This window comes from Melanaphis sacchari, unplaced genomic scaffold (genome assembly GCF_002803265.2).
Source record: "Melanaphis sacchari strain LSU unplaced genomic scaffold, SCAv2.0 Contig4_pilon_pilon, whole genome shotgun sequence".
In the NCBI taxonomy this organism is placed as follows: Eukaryota; Metazoa; Arthropoda; class Insecta; order Hemiptera; family Aphididae; genus Melanaphis; species Melanaphis sacchari.
This window is the reverse complement of record NW_020271335.1, coordinates 154,860-179,318: the sequence shown is the minus strand read 5'-3', so window position 1 is coordinate 179,318 and position 24,459 is coordinate 154,860. Positions and strand designations below refer to the sequence as shown.

At 22.7% G+C, this 24,459-nt stretch overlaps 1 protein-coding gene across 1 annotated transcript in view; it reads right to left on the bottom strand.

The window, feature by feature from the left end:
* Window positions 1-24,252, bottom strand: part of LOC112599010 (kinesin-like protein KIF12) — a 34,479-nt gene extending 10,227 nt beyond the window's left edge. Inside the window, exons 1-11 of the mRNA XM_025345709.1 lie at window positions 24,148-24,252; window positions 19,350-19,442; window positions 19,172-19,250; window positions 16,988-17,209; window positions 13,903-14,046; window positions 13,414-13,555; window positions 13,064-13,158; window positions 10,529-10,673; window positions 9,718-9,836; window positions 8,503-8,607; window positions 801-918 (exon numbers count right to left, since the gene is read on the bottom strand). Coding sequence (XP_025201494.1) covers window positions 801-918; window positions 8,503-8,607; window positions 9,718-9,836; window positions 10,529-10,673; window positions 13,064-13,158; window positions 13,414-13,555; window positions 13,903-14,046; window positions 16,988-17,209; window positions 19,172-19,250; window positions 19,350-19,442; window positions 24,148-24,188 — 1,303 coding nt within the window. The 5' untranslated portion in view covers window positions 24,189-24,252. The remainder of the gene's footprint in view (window positions 1-800; window positions 919-8,502; window positions 8,608-9,717; window positions 9,837-10,528; window positions 10,674-13,063; window positions 13,159-13,413; window positions 13,556-13,902; window positions 14,047-16,987; window positions 17,210-19,171; window positions 19,251-19,349; window positions 19,443-24,147) is intronic.
* Between the last annotated feature and the right edge of the window lie 207 nt (window positions 24,253-24,459).

Here is a 24,459-nt window from a genome sequence, read left to right as displayed (position 1 = left end):
CCACAGTAAAATTTATGTAACGAATTGTATACAATATATTTCTGTAACGATGTTATTTTGTATTATACTAACAAGGGAATACGCTTTTATGGTTTTTTATAGTTAGGTAATTATTTTAATAGTAAAGCGTTGTACAAAATATCCCTAAATTTGAACAATAGGGTTTAAAAAAAAAAAAAAAACTGCGAGTTGTTTGATTGGAATGGGGGGGGGGGGTGTAACAACTTAATACTTACATAAACGATAAAAATTATTTTGTATTTAAATAAACATAAAATATTAAATTTAAAATCTATATAAATACTTACATAATAATACTTAATGCTTAAGTATATCATTTTTATTTTAGATGACCAGAAATTAAACATTCCTATTGGTAGTTCGATCACATTTCTACCGTGATTATTGACGGCAAGATTTCCTATGTATTTTAATTAACTTTTAAAGTAGCTAGGTATTATAATGTGCAAAATTAAGTGTTCGCAAAATGTGATTTGCGTTCACACAAATTGTTCATGGAAAATCAGAATTTTTTTATTTTTTTTAGTCAAAATATTCAATTATATTGTTTTTATTTTTAATTTACCATCATTTTTTACAGATAAAATTTGGTAGTCTAAAATATTAAAACTATTTTTTGTACTAACCTTTTGCTACACCCTACCATTGTTGACCACACTACTTTATGTCGTTAAATATTAATGTAATCATGTTGTTAGTGGTAACTGGTAATCATTGTGTATTGTATTTATTTCTATTTTTATCACAAAGAACAGTGTCCATGTATACAAGTAACTTACTCAAAATACTGGCCGACGACGTCTTGTTAATATCCAGAGCATTTCGCAAATGATCGTTTTCGTTCTGCAACGCTTCCACTTCACGCCGCAAACTGACGATTAATGCTTCTCTGGGGTCCTGTTGTACAGACAAGGGACCGTAATGTGATCATATACAACAGTCATCATCATATAAACGTGTAATAATTGTGGTATTTACTGAGAATCGGTTTTGTTTGATATTATTTTTACTGTTTATTATTTGTTATGCCACTGATGTACTCGGAAATAATGAAACATCATTCACATTTACCAGGGAATCAAGAAGAACAAGTTTTGTGTGTACTGGTAAGATAAAAATGGCGTAAGTGGAAAGGAAAATTGAAATATCATATTATAGTTTTGGTATTTTATAGTGTCCAGTTTTCTGAATGAATTTAAAACTATATCAAGTACTTTAATTCCTTTACTAGCCATACTTTTAAATAAACACACAACAAATTCCCCGTAATTGTTAACAATATTTAACATCTGAATTAATTTGCAAACCTTGTTATAAAATGTAGTGATTATCGTTATTTATTTTATTTAATTTATATTTACCCTAATGGCGTTTTTGTAACTGTCTAGTTTTATTTAAATTTATTTATATAGTTTTATACTAAAGTCAAATACATTTTTTGAAAAAATTATTTTAGTAGGTGTTATGTTTGATGTATATATTTATAATTTACTTATGACAAATGTTACTTATATTTGAATATATAACTGTTATTGTTTTTTATACAATGGTTTAAAAAAAAAAAATAGCAATTTTTTACTTAAATAAAAAATATAATAAAAATAAAATAAAATTTATTATGGGGATATGAATAAAACAAATAATGATTTATTCAAGTTTAAAAATTAGGAACAGCAATTTTAGAGTACTTTCATCGATTATGATGTACGAGTAAAGTTATTTAATAATGTTTATTTATTTTAAAATCTTTTATATCTACAAACTTTGAACTCATTAAAAAGGGTTTACGACATATTATGATGTTTATAAAGTATTCAGGTGTTGAAATAATCTAAAACATAAATAAATCAAAATATGTCTAAAATTTAATGTTAAAGGTGAACATTTTTAAGTGTAGTAATAATGTCTAAAGTGAAAGAATTAATATTTGATGTAACAATGTTTTAGATTATATTTTTCGAAAATAATCTAAGAATACTATCTAAAATGTTATTTGATTCGAACGGTTAGCATATTAAATTGTATGATCAAAATACAATTGTAATTAAAATGGTTCGGCATTAAAAAAAATAAATATTTTTAAATTGAATATTTAAGATTTATTGAAATGTTTGGTTTGGATTCATCGAATAAATATAATTTATAAACTATTTTTAAAGCACTATTCTACTAATATTTTATAATTTTAAAATTTTTGTATAATGTACATAATGATAAATTTAGGTAGGTACTTAATATTTTATAAAATATTTTAAACAATCTGTTGTTTTTTAATTATTGATACATTATGCTTAAGTATTTTTTTTGTTTTATAAACATAATAATTAATACACTAAAAATTATTAATAATAAAAAAAAAAATAAAATAATTAACAGGTATACAATAACGTGTAAAATTAATAATATACATATTATTATTTGACGCATTTAGTTGAATTTGATTGTAACACATTACATAGAATTATAAAACATAATCAAACTAATGTATCCATGATTTATTACGAGTGAGTAGCATGCTAAATTAATGAGAGGGATGGATAATTAATAGGTATCGTAAAATGTGTGTATCGACGGTTGTCGAGTGTGGAATTGTTGATAGCGTAATGTGTATTCTGCGTGATCAACACTATGTAATATTACTATTACGTGACTTTTATGAACTGATAAGCAATAATTGTATAGATATATTTTAGATGAATACGGAAGATATTTTTAAGACAAAATCCTATGAAGCAACGCGCGTCGGCTAGCAGCGACGGTCATCGTAGCTCATTTGACAGTAGGTCACATTAATAATGTTGTTATCATCAATTTATTAATTTATGTTAGGAATATAAAAGACGAAAATGTATGAATTTGAATAATTATTATAATTAAAATACATTAACATAGGATAACACAAACTATTGCAATTTGATATATACCAAATTAAATAACACATTTTGATACGACCAACGAGGGTGGGAGATGGCACTCACCTCCGAATTGGCGCCTGGTGAGTAGGACTAACATTTTAATTATAAAACCTATCATATATTTGTTTTATTTAGATGGGTACCTACATCATAATATTGAACCATTCTGTTGGAAGGACGCAATTTACTGATGTGCAGGTGTTTTCTAACATTCATTGAACGTAAATAAATACATAACAATAGGGGCGAAATATTAAAAATAAAAAACCACTAGAAATGAAAATAATCATGTTTTACTTGGAGAACTTGTTTTTAATTTTTGTTTTTTTTTTTTGGTTTTGATAAAAACAGGATTTTCGATGATTAAAAAAAAAGTATTCAGTTCGTATAAAAATAATTATTATAGTACAAGAGCAGAACTATAAAATATGTATTGAAAAGTAATATATTATTTGCACAGGCACATAAACTGTACTGATATATATATATATATTAATAAAGTGTATATTATATTATTTTTTAACTAATTAGTATATTCTATTTATAAATCTACATAAGCAATAAATTGTTTTAATATATTAAGTAATAAACAAAAATATTAATAATAATATTTACATAGCATATACTATTATGCTTTATTAATATAATATAAATATTAATGTAAAAATCTATTTTATTTTTTTTTTACATAAGTTTTGCTTATTTATTAGTTGTTACTTTATGAATAAAACTAAATGTTTTAATGAGAATACAATTAAAACAGGCATTTAATATTGCCTGAATAATGTATAAAGCTTTTGAATGATTTAAAAAATATTAAGTGTAAAATGTAATAGAAAAGAAATAGTAAGTGATATCATCAATTTTAAAAAAAGTTGAAAAATCTATTAAAAATTATATTAGTTATAAAATTATGCTTCATGAGAGTATATACATTATACAAGTTTGCTTAATACGGTACATGGAATATTAGATATACAAATGATTCTTTATTTCTATTCAACATCAAGTAATATCAAAAATATTCAGAATATTGATCCTGAATAAAATCAAGAGTAATATTTTTAAGTTATAATATAAATATAACGACAAGTGAGTATAAATAAGTATTTAATGGAAGCGTCATAAAAAAATGTATTATAATAGGTTTATTAATAATTTTCAATATGACTTATTATAAAAAAAAAAATGAAAAAGATCAACTAGAATTAATTTCTTTACCTACAACAAGCGAATATAATTCAATTGATAATTTCAAAATAGGTTAATTATTGATTATTAAATAGGTTTATTATTGTATCTATTATGCACATATCTTCTGTCAATCAAATTCATTTGTAGGTATATCCTTGTAAAAAGAGCTCAGCCCGTAAAATATATAATGAATAAATAAATAAATTATGTGAGTTTATTAATACATATATATAATGTACAAATTATAAATCATATTGAAGTTTCTAAAAAGGATAATATTGTGCGTTAAATTTGATGTCGTATTATACTGAAATAAATTTTTAACAATTATTATTCATAACAGTCATGACTAAGTATTTTGTAAATCTCTGTTAAACGCGTTAAATTATATTTTACATGCAATTAATTAATTACGCAATCAATGTTTTAAATGTTGTATCTTCAATATTGTATGGTATTTCTATGGGCAATACGAAGTGCATAATTTAATCAAAATTGCATTATTTAAATAATTATAGAATTATATTTTGATGTACTACCATAATTTGTTAGTATTACAGGTTAAAGATCAATAAACCAATTTTTACCACCAATCGTATTTATGTAATTCAACGAAACTTAGATGAAAGAAAATGGCAACGTTGATTAATTCTATATCATTTAAGCTTACGCATTTCTGAAGGTTAATGGACTTTTTTGGTTTCGACGAACAATGTTCATAAATGTCTGAGTTAAGCGTTGTAAACATTTAATGCACGCTTATTATCACACAAAATACTTTGTTATGCATATTTTTTCAATAGAAATATTATACATACTACAATGGTTTGTTTAAAATTTCTCCACCACTAATAGAAGTTAATTAAAAAAATTAGTGAATTTAATTAAAGTGCAAAATAAGGATAGAATTTAATGAACTTTCCATATCTTAAACATGGATAACTCGTAAACATTTTAACATAATATATTCAATTATTCGCTGATATGTTACAGTGAGTAGTAACTAAATCTATCTATAGTTTTAAATAGTTGCTGGTAGGAGGGTACAAATTAACATATCTTTTTTTAAAAAAAATATTGTTGTTATAGTGTAATTCTGTTGTTTAAATTGAATTTTGGAGTCCGGGACATTATATTACTATATCAATACTTTCTATTCATTTTTCCTATAACTGCCCTATTCTACGAATTATGAAATTGGAAAACGAAGGCTCATCGTTTTCTGCTAATATTAATAAGAAAAGTACTTAATTATAATTTAATTAAATATTTTTTCATTATTTATTATGATAACTTTGTTAAATTGTTTTATGTATCATGCTATATTATTTTTTTGGAAACATTGGACCGTCATAAATATGTAAATAAATTATATAATAAAATCTCTTATAAAATTATAACGTTTATTGTTTAATATATTATTTGTTTAAAGCTTAAAATTTTGCAATAAATTTAGATTAGGGTTTTATTACTTTGAAATTGCAGAGTTTCTATTATAATTCATTTGACGATGTCGCCTATAAGAAAATACGACATTAAATATCATTTCTTTTTTTTTTGAAAACTACATTTAACTTGGTATATTAAGATAATGTATGAAATTTATTTGTTACATACTTATATGGCTATATGTAGTAATAAATTAAGTAGTTTGTTGTTATCATGACAAGAAAATGTTATTTATTACATCTATTGTTTTAATAAGATGATAATAAAAAAAGTTATGTTAACATTTATTTTAAAAGTTCAAAAACAATAATTATAATAATAATAATAATAATAATAATAATAATAATAATGATGATGATAATTTATTCAAATGAATAAAATTGTTTAGAAAATTTTTTTGAAAAACATTTTATACAGTATTATAGAGAAACTTATATTTTAGTATCTATTACATTTAAATGTAATATATATTATAAACCTACTGGTAGTCATTACTCATTATAATATATATTATATTAATACAAAGACAATCAGTAGGTATATTTAAAAAAACTTACAAGTAAAGCAAAGAATTTATTATATTTTAAATACGTTTTTAGTAGACTATAGAATCTTAACTATGATTTTTTTTTAAATAAAAATATTTAATGTTATCACGCATTAAACATTTAACTAAAATAAGTTATTTTTATTATAATCAAAATATTTTGATGTCTCAATGTACGCGTTTAAACCATTAAATAATTTTTGCCAAAAATTTTTCACTATAATTTGAAAGTTCAAGTTTATTATTATTTAGTTTAAATTTTTACTATTAATGGACATTTATTTTTAAATAATTCCCTTTGTTAATGTAATAATAAATATTATTCTTTAAATTTATTTATCATAAGAAGTTTTAGTGGATTTTTATTTAAATTATATAAGCTTTATAAAGTTTAGTGTTTTTGTAAATTACTTTTCAAGTTGTACCAAAAATATAATTGAAGATTATTTGTTTAATACTGTGATGTAAATTTAACGTAAATAGTTTTTTTTTTTTATTGATCTTATTTAAGCTTGGAAACTAAGACCATTAGCTGAGCATAGGAACAATAGGTTTTTTTTGTATAACGTTTGTTTGTAAGGTTTGGTTAGTAGGGTTGGAAAATGAGTGTGTACGTGTGTTTGCCATGAATTCGTTTCTAAGAACTCGTATGGTCACCCATCCGAGAGCTAGTGACGTCGGCTGATGCTTGACCTTAGAACACATTAGTGACCGAGGCCAACCACCGCACCACCCTAGGTCATAATAGAGTTCTTAATATATTATAATATAGTATTTTTAGAAGGCAATTTTTTTCTTTTTTTTTAAGTGACGTATTGTTAACATGACCTGTTTATAAATTGGAATACTTAGGAATTATAATTTAAAGGAACTGGACACATATAATATTATGTTGATATTTTTTTAATATGCTACTAATTAATTATTCACTCTGTTTTTAAACAAAATGACAATGATTAGAAACAATTTTTTTTTTAATTTAATATAATATGATATAAGATTTCAAGATACTAAATTATAATTTTTGTAATTAAACAATAACAACTACAATAATGATTGGTCATCAAATTTAAAAATGATAAATTATAATGTTGATAAAATTACAAATTAATTTTAAAAATATCACTTTTATATTGTTAATTATTCAGATAGAATATAATTGGTTTGGTCATTTTGTAAATTAATAATCGTAAAAGAAAACGTTAAAGCGTCTGTGAAATTATTGTTATGACTAGAGAGCGGATTTTTAGGTTTTTACATATTTTTATTGGTTTTATGCAGCTTTATGAGAGTGAAAAATGTGGACGACTTATCCATCACAGAGTTCGTAGGAAAAAATTTATTTAGCATATTAAAGCATATTTTTGACTTAAGAGAATATTTAGCCTATTTTTCATATTTTAGAATATATTCTATTATTGTTCATAAAAAATCATATTATACATTATTAATTTATCGATTTGTGATATTTTTCAGCAACAGTTTTGCTTAGAAAAAAAAATTATTTTATATAAGAATGATAAAAATTAAAAATCATCCAATTATCTACTTGTTTGTAATCAAATTGGTAATGATGATCATTCTGTTACTCTTCATCCATGATTGTACTTACGATCTTATAATAACGTGATAAGAATGATTTCTAATAATAAATCTATTTTTACTTTTATATTGTTTATTATTTTAACTTTAATGTCTGACGATTTAGTTACATTTGTAATATTCATTTTTATTTTATTTAAATACCGAAAATTAACAAAAGTTTAAAATATTTACATAAACAGTGGATAGAGCCGTATAATAAAATAAATGATACAGTATTTACGACTGATGGTGATAAAGTTTAGTAGGTAACTAAGTATGAACTAATTTTGTTTTTATTAATTTTATTTGTTTTTTTATTAATATTTAATTATATTTATAAAGGTAACTAAGTATGAACTGATTTATATTTTATAGTTAAATAACTTAGCTGTCACTAAAGGCCATACAAGTTATGCATTGTTTTTATTAAACTATTTTGTTTTTATATTATATACGTATTTCATTATATTCATATACCTATGAACTGTTTTGTATTTTTTATAGTTAAATATTTTATATGTTACCAAAAAGGAATAGTACATAAGTTATTTATTGTTTTAATTTAATTATTTTGAAAAAAAAAACAAATCATATTATTATATTTAAAAGTTTAAGGTATATTTAGAGAATATTTTAGGGTTTTTTTTAGAACATATTAGCATCATATTTTAAGCTTTTAAGAACCTAAAAATCCGCTCTTTAGTTTTGACATTAAAATGAAAAATTATGAAAACATTAAAATTAAATGCTTATGATAAGTTTAATATCAAAATTATTAAAAATGTTATTTACCATAACTATCACTGGTTTGGTTTTGATTTTTTTTGCACGAGCTGCATACCTTAATGTGCTTATTGTCTCACTAGCGTTTGATCTTGCTGGTGATATGCATGCTATCTATAAAAATAAATTATAAATATTGAAATCATTATTCTTATAGATTATAATATACGTTAAATGTATCATAAGTAAAACGAATAAAATATAATCACACATGTTTATTTATGTATACACGTCTATACAGAACTATTCCTTTAATATGCTTACCTTCATTTTCTTTTATTATGAATTTATTTAAATTCTAGAAATTCTGGAATTTTGAAGCATATATTTAAGTATTGTTTTTAAAATAAATAGATTTTTTATATCATACAGCACTATGTATTGATAGGGGTACAATAAATTTAGTTTCTCAAATGCGAATGAATTTTTTTTTATTGAAAATTGTCAAACAAATGAAAACGTTGATACATTTCAATTAACAATTGAACGAGTTGTTTCTTATAGTAATAAAACTGTACATATTAAAGGTGTTTTTTTTAAAATGGACAAAAATATGAAATTTATTTCATATTTAATCTAATACTTTTATGTTAGGCATTTTTTTTTTTTTTTTACAAATTTTAAGATTTTAATAGATTTATATATAATTTTCTTTCATAATTTTTTAATAAATCTATTGTTCTTAAAACAAAAAAAATTAAGTAACTTAAAAAATAATCGTATAATTTTTAATTTAGCTTAGTAGGTACATCAACATTTTCAATCAAGTCTTTTGCTGAACAATTTACGTAAAGAAGGTGATTTAAATTTAAAATAAATTGTCATCGCTTCAGGATACCGCTTAGACGGAATAAAAATCTAAGTAAATGTATTTAAAAATATAGTCTTTATAAAATACAATAAAACATTTTAAAAATAGAACACAAATAAATACATGAAAAATAGAGGTTCTATGTTCAGGGAATCACTTAGTATGTCTTATAAAGATACAAACTTTTTCACCACCCTTTTATTTTATTATTGTAACAAATGTATACATATATCGTAATAATGTAATATTTATAAAAAAATTGTTTGAATTTGTTGTTTATTTTTTGAACATAGGAGTAAAATTGAATTAAATTTAATTGTATGTGTCAAAAATAAGTATTTTTAATTCAGTTTTTTATTTTTTATTTTATATTGGCACAGTTAAAATTGTTATTAAATTTTAAAATAATTTACCATTAACGTGACACCAGTACCGGCTAAGCTATCAGACAAGAGTTTGGTAAGTTTACTGTCTCGATACGGGATGTGACCTTTCCGCTTCTTAGGATCACTCAGCGATGCTATGCAGTAGCCTAAGTAAGAAAAAAAAGAAAGATCATTAAAACGAAAGAACGTTTATTTTTCATTTTTCGTAACTATTTATTCCCCCGCCTCTATCGTGGCGGGGGTCAACTTTTCCGTTTGACACGCTGTGTTGCACTGATAGTTATGAACTCTATACACATGATTGGAAGTCAGTATTGGTAAAGGCGTTATTGATCGAAAGGGTTAGGTTTTCTATTTTTATTTTTGTGGAATGATGACCCCAAGAAAATATCTTTATTATTTATTCAACGGCTACTAAAAAGTTGACCTCGACTGTTCAACCAACAATTCCATTATGACATATCGATTAAGAAGACGTTGAAGACCCTGAAGTCTGATGATTATCAAAAATTATTTTATTTAATACATTTGTATAAGAATAATGTAAAAATATTGGTGGAAATAGATGTTAACCTTTTTGTATGTAATATTATAACAATTTGAAAGGAACATAAAATAATACCAGTTATTGGATTCGCTACTGATATAACTTGAACTTACAATTTGTCTAGATATTTTTATAACTTGATTGTACATTATTCGTATGCAATTGTATTGTGTATCCATAAATTAATTGTATAAATTGATCTTGATTGGGGATGATATGTATCAGCTATAAATCACACACAGACACACACACACATACAAATACAATATACATATATACATTATGTACTACCTAGAACCATTAAGCTTTTGTTGATATTATTTGCTTCTTCTAAAGTTTTTCCTTCACTCATGGTTTTTTTAGTCATTTCACTGCCAGCCAAATCAACAAAATTAATTTTGCCTTGTTTCGTGATAAAAACACCGTCTTCAGATAACTAAAAATAATCAGTAAAAATATTTAAAATAATAAACACATATTATACCGTACGGTTAATATAAATGAAAACAAATCAATATTAATTAAAAAAATTAAACGTCCCATGTATTTTTAGAAAATATTAAATAATGTAAAGATACAGTAACGTATGTTTAGTAATTTCACATTTTTTTTTTATTTTAAAATTATAAAATAATTAATAATACAAAAACACCATAGAATATCATTGTAAGCCAAACACCAGACTGATAATTCAAAAGTCAAAGTATCTTGTTGTTAAAAATAAATAATAATTAAGTAAGACAATATTGTTTATAGGTAAAGTTTAAATTAAAAATAGTAGGTATTTATACTCTCATAGTATAATATTTTTTTACCATAATAAATATTTACTATAAATCAGATTTTTATATTGGTAACTAGTAGATTACATTATTTAATATGAAAAAAAAAGATATATATATATATATATATATATATGTATATAATGTAGATAGTTCGATATTATGTACTATATATTATATTATGTTTGACTATGAATTCGATTTCTAACGATGTAGTTTTATTAATAATTGCTCATATAAATTTATTTTGCTAATCCGCTCAGTCGTTTTCGGTTAAAATAATTTATTTTCGTGTATGCGAAGATTATGTGATAAATAATTTAAAATACACTATTTTAGGTAATTATTATGTAGTTTATGTGTACGATAATAATGGTATTATAATCTTACTGAATGTGTTTATTTATTGAAATTACAGCTATTTTGGTAGAAAATAATGTATAATATAATATATACAGAAAAATTATGTTTTCAAAATGTTGTGAGAAAAATTTAATTATTGTTACAAAATTTTGATCGTGTGTTCGGAAAGTTTTTGAATATTATCAAAATATTGTCACATTGTGTTTTGACAGCAAAAACCACGTTTTCAAAATATGCAGGTGTAACATTGTCAAGATATTTTCAGTAAAATTTTATAGAAATATCATACAGAGTGTATTTTAAGTATAATTTATGAAATAGATAGTGACAATATTGTTTAATTATGAGTGTTGTAAAATATGAGTAAATTTTTGTAATTTTTTACTACAATAATGTAACGGGTATATTTAAAATACATTTTAAGACATTTAATATGATATTATGATATATTTGATTTTAATTAATATAGTTAACATATTAATAGATTATATTTGTAAAATATATTTACCGTATGTATTTTAAACACATTTTAAGACATTTTAGCTCACAGTGTATTTGGAAAACTAAAGTTAATAAGCGAAAAACTACTTCTTAAACTTTGAAATAATATAAAAATATATTTTACATTTACCATTAAAAATAAAAAAAATAATAACTTGAAATCATAAACAATTGATTTGTATCTGTTTACTACTAATATATTATTGTAGCTGTATGCCTGTATACTCGTAGAATATAAATGAATATTTTACAATGGAAGTTTAATTGTAAATACAAAAGTATTACTTTCTTTTAGAAAATGTTTAAATAATAATAAAAAATATTGTACAACATATAAATGACAAAATTTAAAAATTTAAATATTATAAATTATCATAATATAATACTATTTTGGACATTGATTCTACCACTGTTAGTACTGTTTTTTTAAATAGATTTTTTTAATTTAATTAGGGCTATTCAATTATTAGTTACTTTCCAACGTTCATATTAGTTACAAATTTATTTATGTTGTTTAAACTAAGTTTATTAAAATAACATTATTTATAACAATATTTATTAGTTTAGAATGTTTAGATAATACTGGAAAATATTATTGTGTGTTTGATAGGAACAGAAAGTGTCTATACGTAACAAATGTTAGATATTGAAAATATTTTAAATGTAATTAAAATGTAGAGGAGATCATAGATGTGGAATCTACGAGATTAAATTATAAAATGATACTCAATGCCTACTAAAATAAAAGCGTTAAATGGTACTGAATTTGGCTCAAGATTTTTAGTCATTGGTAGCGTAACTAAAATTATTTAATGGCTTATTAATTATTGTATTGACTAACACAATGAACCCTACAAATCCAGAGGATTATTGGGTTATTGATGAATTGAATAATATTTTAATAATATGAATTTATGTGGCTAAATTACATTTGGGTATAATGAATATTTTAATATATTTATTGATTGTTAAAGTGTTTATTTTATTTTCGTGCATTAAATTTGTTGAAAATTAATGTTATATTTGTACTTTTAAATAATAACTAAAATGTAGGAAATAAACTAAGGAACTACTTAAAATTAATGAAATCTGATAAGATAATGTATCGGCAATTATATTCTATAAATGTGTTAAAATAATTTAAAATAAATTATATACCTACCCATAAGTTGGTACTCACTTGTTGTTCGGACGTAATATACACCGTTAACATTGTATGACTTCTACTGGAGTTTTCATTCATATTATGGCTCCCTACCGTTCTATTTTTCATGCCTGTATTAAATATTTTTCACCATTTTAAAAATTCAATAATTACTCAATTGCATTATAAAGTGAAATTAAAATTAAATGCATATATGATTTTCGTGGAAAACATGATTGAATACATCAAATTTATTTAACTTACAATGCATTGCTATGTTAAATTTAGTTCTGTAATAACGTTTATATAATTAAGTATTTAATCTATTGGTATTATTGCATTTGGAAATGTATAGAGTTATTTTTTATAAATTTATGATGTATTACCTTCTTCTAGTACAGCTTGTAGGTCATCTAATTCTTCACAGTCCACCATAAACAAGTTATCGACATAAAAGTTACGAGCTTTCCTGGACCATCTTACGTCTAATGGTTTTCTGACAGTTCCTGGGTTTAATAAATCTATCACCTACATAATTTTTTTTTCAACATTCAATTAAATGAACTACATCACTTACAGGTTCAATAAATGGTAATAATATTTGTCTATGTCATTAAACTTATTTTTGTTGCGTAAAAAATTATATAAAATGTTTTTTTTTTAAAGTTCAACGATCGGACATGTCGAAGGCGAGTATAATATATTAATATTTAAGGCATGTGTTGAGTGAAACGCTTCATTCAAACTCATCACAAATAATAGCAAAAATGTCCGAGTTCAATGAACTATATTGACTTGCATATAGAAATGTGTAAAAATAATTATTCAATAAAGTGTATGTGCATAATATTATATTATATAATGGAGTAAATTACTTTTTCGTTGTAAATTTCTAAAAATGAGGCTTTAAGTACGAAATGAAGATCTTGTCGTTGTTGCACCAATCGAAACAGATACATAAATGATCGAAATATAAGACCATGGTCCACGGAAAATGGTTCAATACGCTTGTTGAAAAACTAAAAATAATCAAATTAATTTTACATAGCAAATGTAATTATTTAAACAGGAATACTATTTAAACTAAATAAGTAATGAGTATATTAATTATTTGTATGTATTTAAGTCCAATACTTGAAATTTGTTTTTTGTGGTAAGTTATAGTATATCAGTAAAAGTAGATTGAAAGAATATAAATTATATTTTAATTGGATAAGTTACTTTTATGATAATTTAATAAAATAATAATTAAGATAAAAAAAGATTATTAAATTTGAAATATTCAAATAAAGACTAGATATACCAGTTTAAATCATAATAGCGTGATTATATTAATATTTTGTATTTTTGAACTCAAATTTGTTTAATTAACATATCAAGCATCAACAATTAAAACTGTAAAATAAAAATCTACTTATCATTAATTGATAATATAGCTACATAGTTAAACGTTGAAATAAATAAAAAATTGCCATAGCTTTAGGAATTTAGATAATCTTTAAAATTAATAGACATTAAGAGTACGTATAAATTTGTATTTTTAAATGTATAGTACAATTATAATAACTGAGAAGTAGGCGAGGAGAAAAAAAACATTACATTGAATACGATTAAAAATAAGTATGAGAGTAATATTTTATTTGGAATTAAAATCATTTTAAAACTTAAATAATTGCTGATGAGAATGGAGCCAAATTAAACTAATACAATTCTCGATGAGTATAATTTTGAATGTGTATATGATTGCGTATGATTTACGGTGGTTTATGTTTTGTCATATTAAAATAATATATATCACTTGGACACAAGTCTGTAATTTATCACTGTAAGTTGTTTGGGTTTACAGAATATTCACACAACGGACAAATTTCAAGCATTTACATTTTTGTATGGCAGATAGATACGTTGCATGTCGTATTCAAAACAAAACATACTATTCAGTACCTGATATTCAGCAGATGAATTACATTTTATCTAAGAAAACATTTATAATAGCGTCTAGGAAATAAGCATCACATATGTATTTAAGGAACTAAAATATAAGTACGTATTTTACAAATTAAGAACCATATTCTGTTTAATTATAATAATAATATAATTAATTGTCAGTTAAAATAATATATATTATACATATATAAATATACAGAATGATTCATTAAGTATATACAAACTTTGATTTTTAGAATTTTTAGATCTACTTCTATAGCTCATTTTTGAATATTTGAGAAGTTTTGTACCACATAAAGATATCCCGTAGTTATAACAACACTTCTGTTTTTTAATTGAGATCCATTCTTTTTTATTTTAAAATGTTCAGTAGATAGTTATTTTTAAATAATCATACATTATGATTAAAGTCTAAAAAAGTAATTATTAATCTATCAACTCTCAAATTTAAACGGTACAAAAAAATATTGAGTATTTAATTATATAGTTTTTAAGTATATTCAAAAATTTCAAAAACTAGATTTTGAATTTCTGTTTTATTAAAGAAAAGGGGGGGAGTGAGCGGAGTTGTGAATTACTTTATATAATTAAAACATTCTAAATTGTATGTGTTCATTGTTTTATTTATATAGTTATTTATAATTTTAAATAAATACTTGAACAATATAACTATAAATTCAATTAAAACTGGGGAATTCATTTGGTTCTAAATTAAATTTCAAGGGTATTCTATCATAGAGCAGTTAACTTGTTAGATGGATGTATTGCATTTGAAAGCAATGATAAATCAAAAAATCAATCAATAAAGAAATTCTAAACTGTACTTTGGTGTAATATATAATTATTGTAATTATTTATGTGTGCAATGTGTTATAGTTTATATGAGAGCAAATGTTTAAATATATAATTTAGCTCATAAAAACTTCGAAAACTAAAATGATTGTTGAATGATTTAAATTTTGCAAAAAAATATGGAAAATTTTAATATTGTATTCGTATTTATTTTAATTTTCTATGTATTTTTGTATTTTTTATTTTGTGTGTGATATCAAATATTTTTAAAACATGCACACACACTTATCGCCACTCCTTTCGCTATATGCGAACAAGCATATGTGTAATAAGTATGGATTGTCTGTGGACTATGAGTTATGTAGTGTTATAAGGTTAGATTAGGTAACCTAACTAAATGTATTATCAGAGATATACAAAATATTGAAATCAAAGTGTATGTTTGGGTATTAAATAGCAGACATGGTTACGATAAGGTGTTGCAGGTAGTAATTTATCGTGATGGTATAGATGAAATTGAATAGACGATGAAAAACGACGACGACCTTGCCATGTCAAATGAATACCAACACGCCCGAACACTGTCCGAGCCGAGTACCGAAGGATGTATTAAAATTATATTATCATATACAGTATACATATATTATCATGCATAATATGCGCATATATTTAAACTCATAAAGAGATGACCCAAGTTTCTTTTTCAGAGGAGGTCGGCGTGAAATGCTTTGCTATAAATAACGTAGGTAGGGTACCAAATACATCCATCACCTGATCAGCATTTTTCATATAGCACTTGGGTAAAGCAAACAAACAAGCTGTCTTTTCCATCTCTACATAGTCGATCCACTCTTTTTTAATTGATTTTTATTGATTTTTAGCAATTTAATATAAACCACCTAACCAAAAACTAACTTTAGCAGCGAAAATTACTGTATTTTTAGATCCAATGCTATTAATCCATTACAAAATGTTATTGAGATTAAAAAAGATATTATTATTTGTGAATTTGAATTTTTATTATTTTTTATAAAAATATCGTAAAAAGACTTTTAATTAATTAATTTGACATTATTTATCTTTTCAAATCTAAAAGATGAAATAATATAATTATACATCAAATCAAAGAAATAAAATATTTACAACATTATTTTTTTTCAAAGTTGTATGTAAATTTGTGTTTTTGAAAGAATTTATTTTCATAATTTTATCAAAACTCACCATTCCTGGGGGTCCTGTAAGTGTGTGGGTTTTACCACTACCGGTTTGTCCGTAACAAAAGCAAGTGGTGTTGAAACCTTCGGCCGCCATCTCGATAAGCTTCTTGATGCCAGAATATTGAAATATGTCCTCTTGTGTAGATGCTGGTTCGAATACGACATTAAAAGAGAACAGTTTGGATTTAGGTCCATTAGATCCACCAATTGTTTGAAAACCTTCCACCTAAGGGTAACATTCACTGACGTGAGTAATATTATGACGTATATTTAAAATATTAAGTTTGAACCATAATAATAAATTTTATAATATGAATACCTAATGTACAGGTATATTCCAAAATTCTTATACCACATTATATTATATAAATCCATATATTCATATGCCGTACAATTTTATTAGACTGATATATTTGGATCAACAATGAAAATGATGCAACATTTTTTCATTTCATAAAAACCTCGTTTAAAAATTATTTGTGTTCTTCTTATTAGTAGGTACCTATCGAAAATTTTTTTAACATAGAATGTAGACATCTACTTAGCTTATTAAAATATGTTATATTTTGGAAATTACATTATTGAAACAATATTTATAATTTTAAAATTTAATATTTAAATAAAGAATGATATGGTTAAAGTATATAGTTAAATACTGTTCAGTCGACGTTAAGAATATTATTAATAATTATTAATTTATATTATATGATAATACACTTAAATAACAAATATTTATTTATTTGAATATTTTATTTTATTTTATTACATTTTAAAAATTATTAAGGTCTGTTAAAGAAAAAGTACTGATAAGTTATTTGAAAATTTAATATTTTATTGCATAACATAAATGATAAATGCAATTTAAAATATAATAAGTTGATGTAATAGTATTGGTGTACTCTAATTTTTTTATTAACTTAGACAAATTTAAAAAATGATTCTAGATTTAAATAAAATAAAAATGTTGTCAAGAATCAATTATTTTATAATGCATTTGTTATGTATTTAGTAAAGCAGATAAAAAAGTTTTGATAGTTATTAGTTATCAAATAATTAAAAACATAGGACATATTTTTAGTGTCGTTAACTTAAAAATCATTAATGGTTTAATAATTAATCATAGTTAACTCATTAAATATAAAATTGACAACATAAAATTATAAAAAGTTTTAAAATAGAAAATCATTTTTTTTTCTTTTTTACTAATTATTACTATTTTTTTAAATTTGTTTAATTTTTTGTTTAAAAAGCCTAATGCTTTCTCATTTAACAAAATCATACTACATCGTTTTCATTTAAAATTATCTTATTATATAGATTCATTAATAAACTGATTTTTTTCTCGCACAATCCCCGAAAACCCCCTAGAGATATTTAAAATGAAACTGGTCTAGAGATTTCTTAATCGGATGATAGTACTAAGTGTTCCTCCTAAACTTCTTATTTTTGTCACTTAATACAAAATAAAATTACTTATCGTACTTATTTATGTATATATAGAAATTATATTTTTTATAAAATATTAAAATTGAAAAAAAAAAACTGTATATAATTTTTATAAGTATTATTATTATCGATTGAATTTCTTATTACTTAAGGCACAATGCTAAATTATTAATATAAAAGAAAAAAAAAGAAAAAAAATAGTAGATTAGTTGGAAGTTTATTTTTTAAATAAATATCAAGTATTTGTTTATTATATATATATATATATATAATTTTATCTTGATAAATTTATGTCTGAAAGCAGTGAAAACCGATTGATATAATATTAATGAGACATTATTTTTTTGACTTAAAGTTCATATTTTTTATGTATATTTATTTATGAAATTAAAAATAAAACATTATTATAATACCCTGTAAATTACGTCATGGTATTTTTTATTCAATTTATATTTTACAAATTCGTTGAATTTATAATTTTGTGATAGATTATGTGATGAGATCTACACATAGATGCCGTCAAATTGCATACTCAAACGCCGTGTGATTTTTGTATAGTTTAATAATATACAATATAATTATTATCAAGAGCATAGTAGGTATATATAATATCAATATTAATAGCATGACATTGTTTGAATACAATGAAACTTTATTTTTTCTATTGTAAATGTATGTCAGTTCTCATTTATTCAACATTTTTAAGTATGTCTGTATAAAATATATACATTATACAACCTACCAAAATACGTCCATTTCCCGGAAACGATACAATTGATGGTTCACTTGCTGTATTTTCTTTGATGCTTAATGGCCGAGATCTTAAGTTAAGAAATTATTGAATATTATTACAATTATTTATAAGAACAAGTTTTTCATTAATTAATATATAAAAAAAAAAAACAATTTATTTAACTCACCTTACTATGACGTATATACCGTTTTCTTGATCAGAAATATCATTGTACGATCTGTTTAATGATCCAGTTGATTCGTTTAAAGATGAAAGAGAACTAAAATAGAAAATGGAGTATTTAGTGATTCATTTCTAAAGTGTCAATTTAAATAGATATGATACTTTTTCAAGCATCAAGGCAAGCATATTTTTTCATTTCATATTCTTTTAAATCATTCATACTACTACATGATGTCAATGTAATTGATAGTTAAAATACTTAACATAATAAATTTAGAAATTCTCAAAATAAAATGAATATTATTGATTTACCTTAACACACTTTTATGAATAGTATCTTATTCTATGCCATCAAAAATGTGATAAATTGTTTGTTGTACATATTGATTTTTACAAATGAACATTGGATATTGAAGACTAATATTTTAAGGCGTTAATATTAACTTATAAAGTACATTCATCCAAATTTTCACTATATTTAAATAAAATTTGCTAGAAAAATTAAGCTATTATAAGTAAAAAAAGTAATTATTTCTAAACTTATAATTAGAGATTTTCAGAGTTTTTTCGAAGAAATTGGAAAAATTTGGTTTCGTTTAAAAAATTGTAAAATTCCATGAAAAAGTGATTTAAAAAATTTTTTCCTTAAAGGATTAACAATGTTATGTTAAATGAAAAAGAAACAATCCAATAAACAATGATAATCACAATACATAAGATATTAATATACTATATTACTAAGTATACGTATACCATCAATTAAAGTTTATATAGTGGATAGATCTTGCAGATTCTATATTTTATTTATAAATAATTATTATGAATAATATAAATTATTAAGTATTTATTATTTATTATTTATTATGCATCTAGTTATTAATAATTCATTGTTTTTTTAATACAATGATACGTATAATATAATACGCGCAATGTATTGACAAATGGGAAATAGCAATGGTAAGTTTTTATTTATTTTTTTTAACTGGGTTATTATTTATCTTTTGATTATCTTAAGCGTAAATATAATCTTTTAATTTTCCTGAAATTCTGTTTTTTTTTTAATTTTCTGAAAACTTTGGTTTTTTTTGGAAATGTATTATTTTAATATTCTTCAGTTTTTCCATATTTTCTGAAACTCTTGGGAAGAAACGGTTTTTTTGATATTTTCTCGAATTCTTCCTGAAATTTTCTGGTATTTTGATTCACTCTAACGATATTCTATTCTAAAAGTCTTTTGTATGTATTTCGAGTTTAAAAAAGCTTAGAAATACAATAATGATTTCTAAGCTTATGAGTTTCTGCTCTTTTGTTTTCAAATTTTTAAGATAAAAGTCAAATATTTATTGAAAAGCGCATGAGGCTATCAAACTTTTGAATTGACCCACTGAAAAGATACAATTGTATTACGAATTGTATGGCTAAAATTAAATTTACTTTTAATTTATTTTTATGAATATGTTTATAAAATATCACGAAAAAAGCTGCTGCATAAAATGTATTTTATTGGATGATTATTGGCTTAAATTATCTACAATAGTTTTAAATTTATTATTGGGATAAGATTTACTTGGTTATTCTACTTTTTCATACATTTGTTTGTATCACTTAGTATATTAAATAAGCCAAGCAATTAGTTATTGTAATATCTATGCTTTTACTATAACGAAAAATTGAATAAATATTATATAAGAAATATTTTTAATATGTATGATTATTTAGTAAATAAAACTGAAATAATATTTACAGATAAAATTGTACTTAAAAGAATATTTTTTTTACTTTCACAAATAGAACTGTCATGTTTCTCAATCCAAAACTACATAACTTTTTTGACAAATGTAATTTAAAATTTAATAAATATTGAATATCAAGTGCATAATATAAGTATTTACAAAGTTTCATATTATTTTGAATTTTTTTTTATGATGTGAAGTAATTGATCATGCCAAAAGTCGTAGTCAGCCTTTATTTTGTTTTTTCTTTCTTTATCATCGCTAGCTATGTTATTTCAATATCTAACTCTTATATATAAGTATTGTTCTTCAGGTAAATATATTACTGTACGAAATATAACCTAAATATACACATATACAAAATTATAATATTAATTTAAAATTTTTTTTAATTCATAACTTATTACATAACAGTTGTAATTATGTGTATCATTCAAAGAATTAGTCTTTATTTTTTTTTACAAGTTTATTAAAAGTATATTAGATAGATGACTTTTGCGTCATAGCATTTTTGAATTTTGACGTTTACCTATGTCATCAATATATACTCGTAGCTACAACATTATTTAAATGATAGGAAAACACTTAAATCAAACTGAAATATTTGTTGCAATACTAATTTTCGACAAACCATTTATTCCAATCGTTATTTTGTTAAAAATTAAAAATTAATAACTGTAGAGTATAGATATTTAAAAAATTTTTCAAAATGTATTTATATTAAATATCATACAATTTAAAAAATATTTTTGGGATATTATAGAAATTTGAAATTATCGATTTTTAAGTTAATTTTTAATTTTTGATCACTAAGTGTTAAAATCTTGAACTATTAATAAGTGTATGATGAGTTTTCTATAAAAAATAAATGGTTTCAATTTATTTATATGTGTTTGAAGTTGGATTTTTAATATGATCTTATTCATATACCATCTAAAGGTACATAAGAATTGACTTTCAGAGAAATAAAAATAATAACAATAATATAATTTTTATATATTAGGTGCAATTAGAAAAATTGTGTTAATAATATAAGTAAATTATATTATAATATTCTTAAAAATAATAACTGTTGTACAATGATTTATTATTTAATTCAAATGTAACACTACAGTGACCTACTCATCGACGAATTACACTTTAAATCTACTTTAAATCGGACCGACTCTACAGGTTTAAAAAAAAAAAAAAAATATTTTTTTCGATTTTTGTTAATACAATTTGAAAATAATATTATATACATACGCTATAAAAACGTTTCGACATAGTTATGATGCACAGCCATTTAAGAGAAATAGGCTTATTTATACTTTTAATAATATAATTATTTTTGAATATATGGTATTGTAATAGGTTATGAGTGGTTGGTGTACAAGAACGTCTTAGCTAGGGGATCTTAGATATTATTATAAAATAATATAATAATTTGAAATTAGATAAATTTTAGGTGTTTTTGTATTAGTTTTTTAAACCGTTTTAATGTTAAAAGTCATCAACGTTATAGCTTAAAAGATTATACATAAAAATAATATAGTCTGTTATTAGTTTAACGTCAGGAATATATTATGAATATTATCATTTTAATCTTTATAATTTTTAATGAGATTATTAAATAATTTTATAATTTTAAAGACTACCATTAAAAAAGTAGGATTATTGAAAAGTATTTCTATCTATTCTTCTATTACTTTATTACGTATTGAAAATAATTTTTTTTTCTATTACTAGTGTTAATATTAGTAAAATATTATATTTATATTATTATACTGTACAGTAAATCAAATGAATCCTAAAAAATTATATTTACATAATTTATAAAGTTTTTCTTTTAATTTTTGAACAAAATAGCTATCTTATGTAGCCATCGTATATGCATTTCACTTTCTTTTATACGAAATTTGTCACCGTACTGGTTGTGTAATTTTATAAATTTTTTTTGTCAGATTTTCTCAAATAGGCATTTTTTTAACTAATAGAAAATAATATGAGGAACATAAAAATGGTAAATATCACTTATAAAAATATAATGAGAAATACATTTTAAAAATAACTTAAAAATATCTATTTGTCGATGACTTTAGTGTACTAATAACATAATGTACAACGCGGTTCATTTTTTTTTTACATAATGTATTTTTATTATTTTTAACAGTATCTTACTAGAAAGTTGGTATTTATAATTAATAATGTATCTTATAGCATATGTGTTAGTATTTATAATTTTTATAAAAAGTAAGGTTGATTACATACCACAAAATATTTAAATGGTTAAATTTTTTTTTAAAATATGTTTATAATACATAATGATTTCGTGTGAACTAAATAATGATGTACATTAGTTTGTTACATGAGTTATACCATATCATAGATTATTAACTGAAATTCTGTTTTGTGAATAAGTTTGTCGAAAATATTTTAGAATTAACCTGATATGTGTATTATACTTGGTTGCATGATAACTAGGGGAAAATTTTACTGCAGAAAAACATTCTGGATGCTGAGTTTCATTAGAGTTCGTAGATTCCATTAATTATTATAATCACCCTTTCGAAATAACACTATGGAAAATTTGTAACTTTGAATCTTGTTACTATTGTTTATTCTAATAGTATAAAATTATAAATGCACTATGTGTATTCATTATTTGGAAAATCAGAGACTGTATAAATATTTTTCTGCAGTTTTATTATTTATTATTATTATAATAATATGTCATAGTTTATTATATTAAAAAAGAATAAAAACTATTACACTAATTAACTATTTTTAACTAGAGTTACTGAATTTCCAATTAATTTTTCCCATTACAATTATACAAGAAAAATGAATAGAATTTTATTTATTTTTTCATATGCTATGTATATATTATATTAATAATTTTCTTATAATTCTTAGCAATAAAAATGTTATTTCATAGTTACAAAGGTAATAAAAAATTTTTTTAATAATGAATTACACTGATGAGATATTCATTTTTTACGAGTGTTTTATTCGATATTGCTTGTATCTGCACGAATCATATTATGGCGTTTTATTTTAGTAATATTACAACTAGATATTTAAACTTACTCATCGCTGTATTTTGAATTTCCTTTCATTTTTTTGGCCATTAATCCATAGTTCAGATTGCAAAAATATGCATCAGTTAAGTTTCAAAGAAGCTCTTTAATATAATTAAAAAGATAAAACATTAATAATCTAATAAGTTTGTATAAAGTGCATAGGGAAAAAATGTACGCGCGTTGTGACGATGGGCACTAGGTAACTGAGTTGAAAAAAAGCACAACATTTGCTTTAGCAGTCTATATCATGTATACGGTTTGCATGTACATAATATATTGGTTTGAAAGTGGTGGTATTTGGATGTATGTGTGTGTGTGT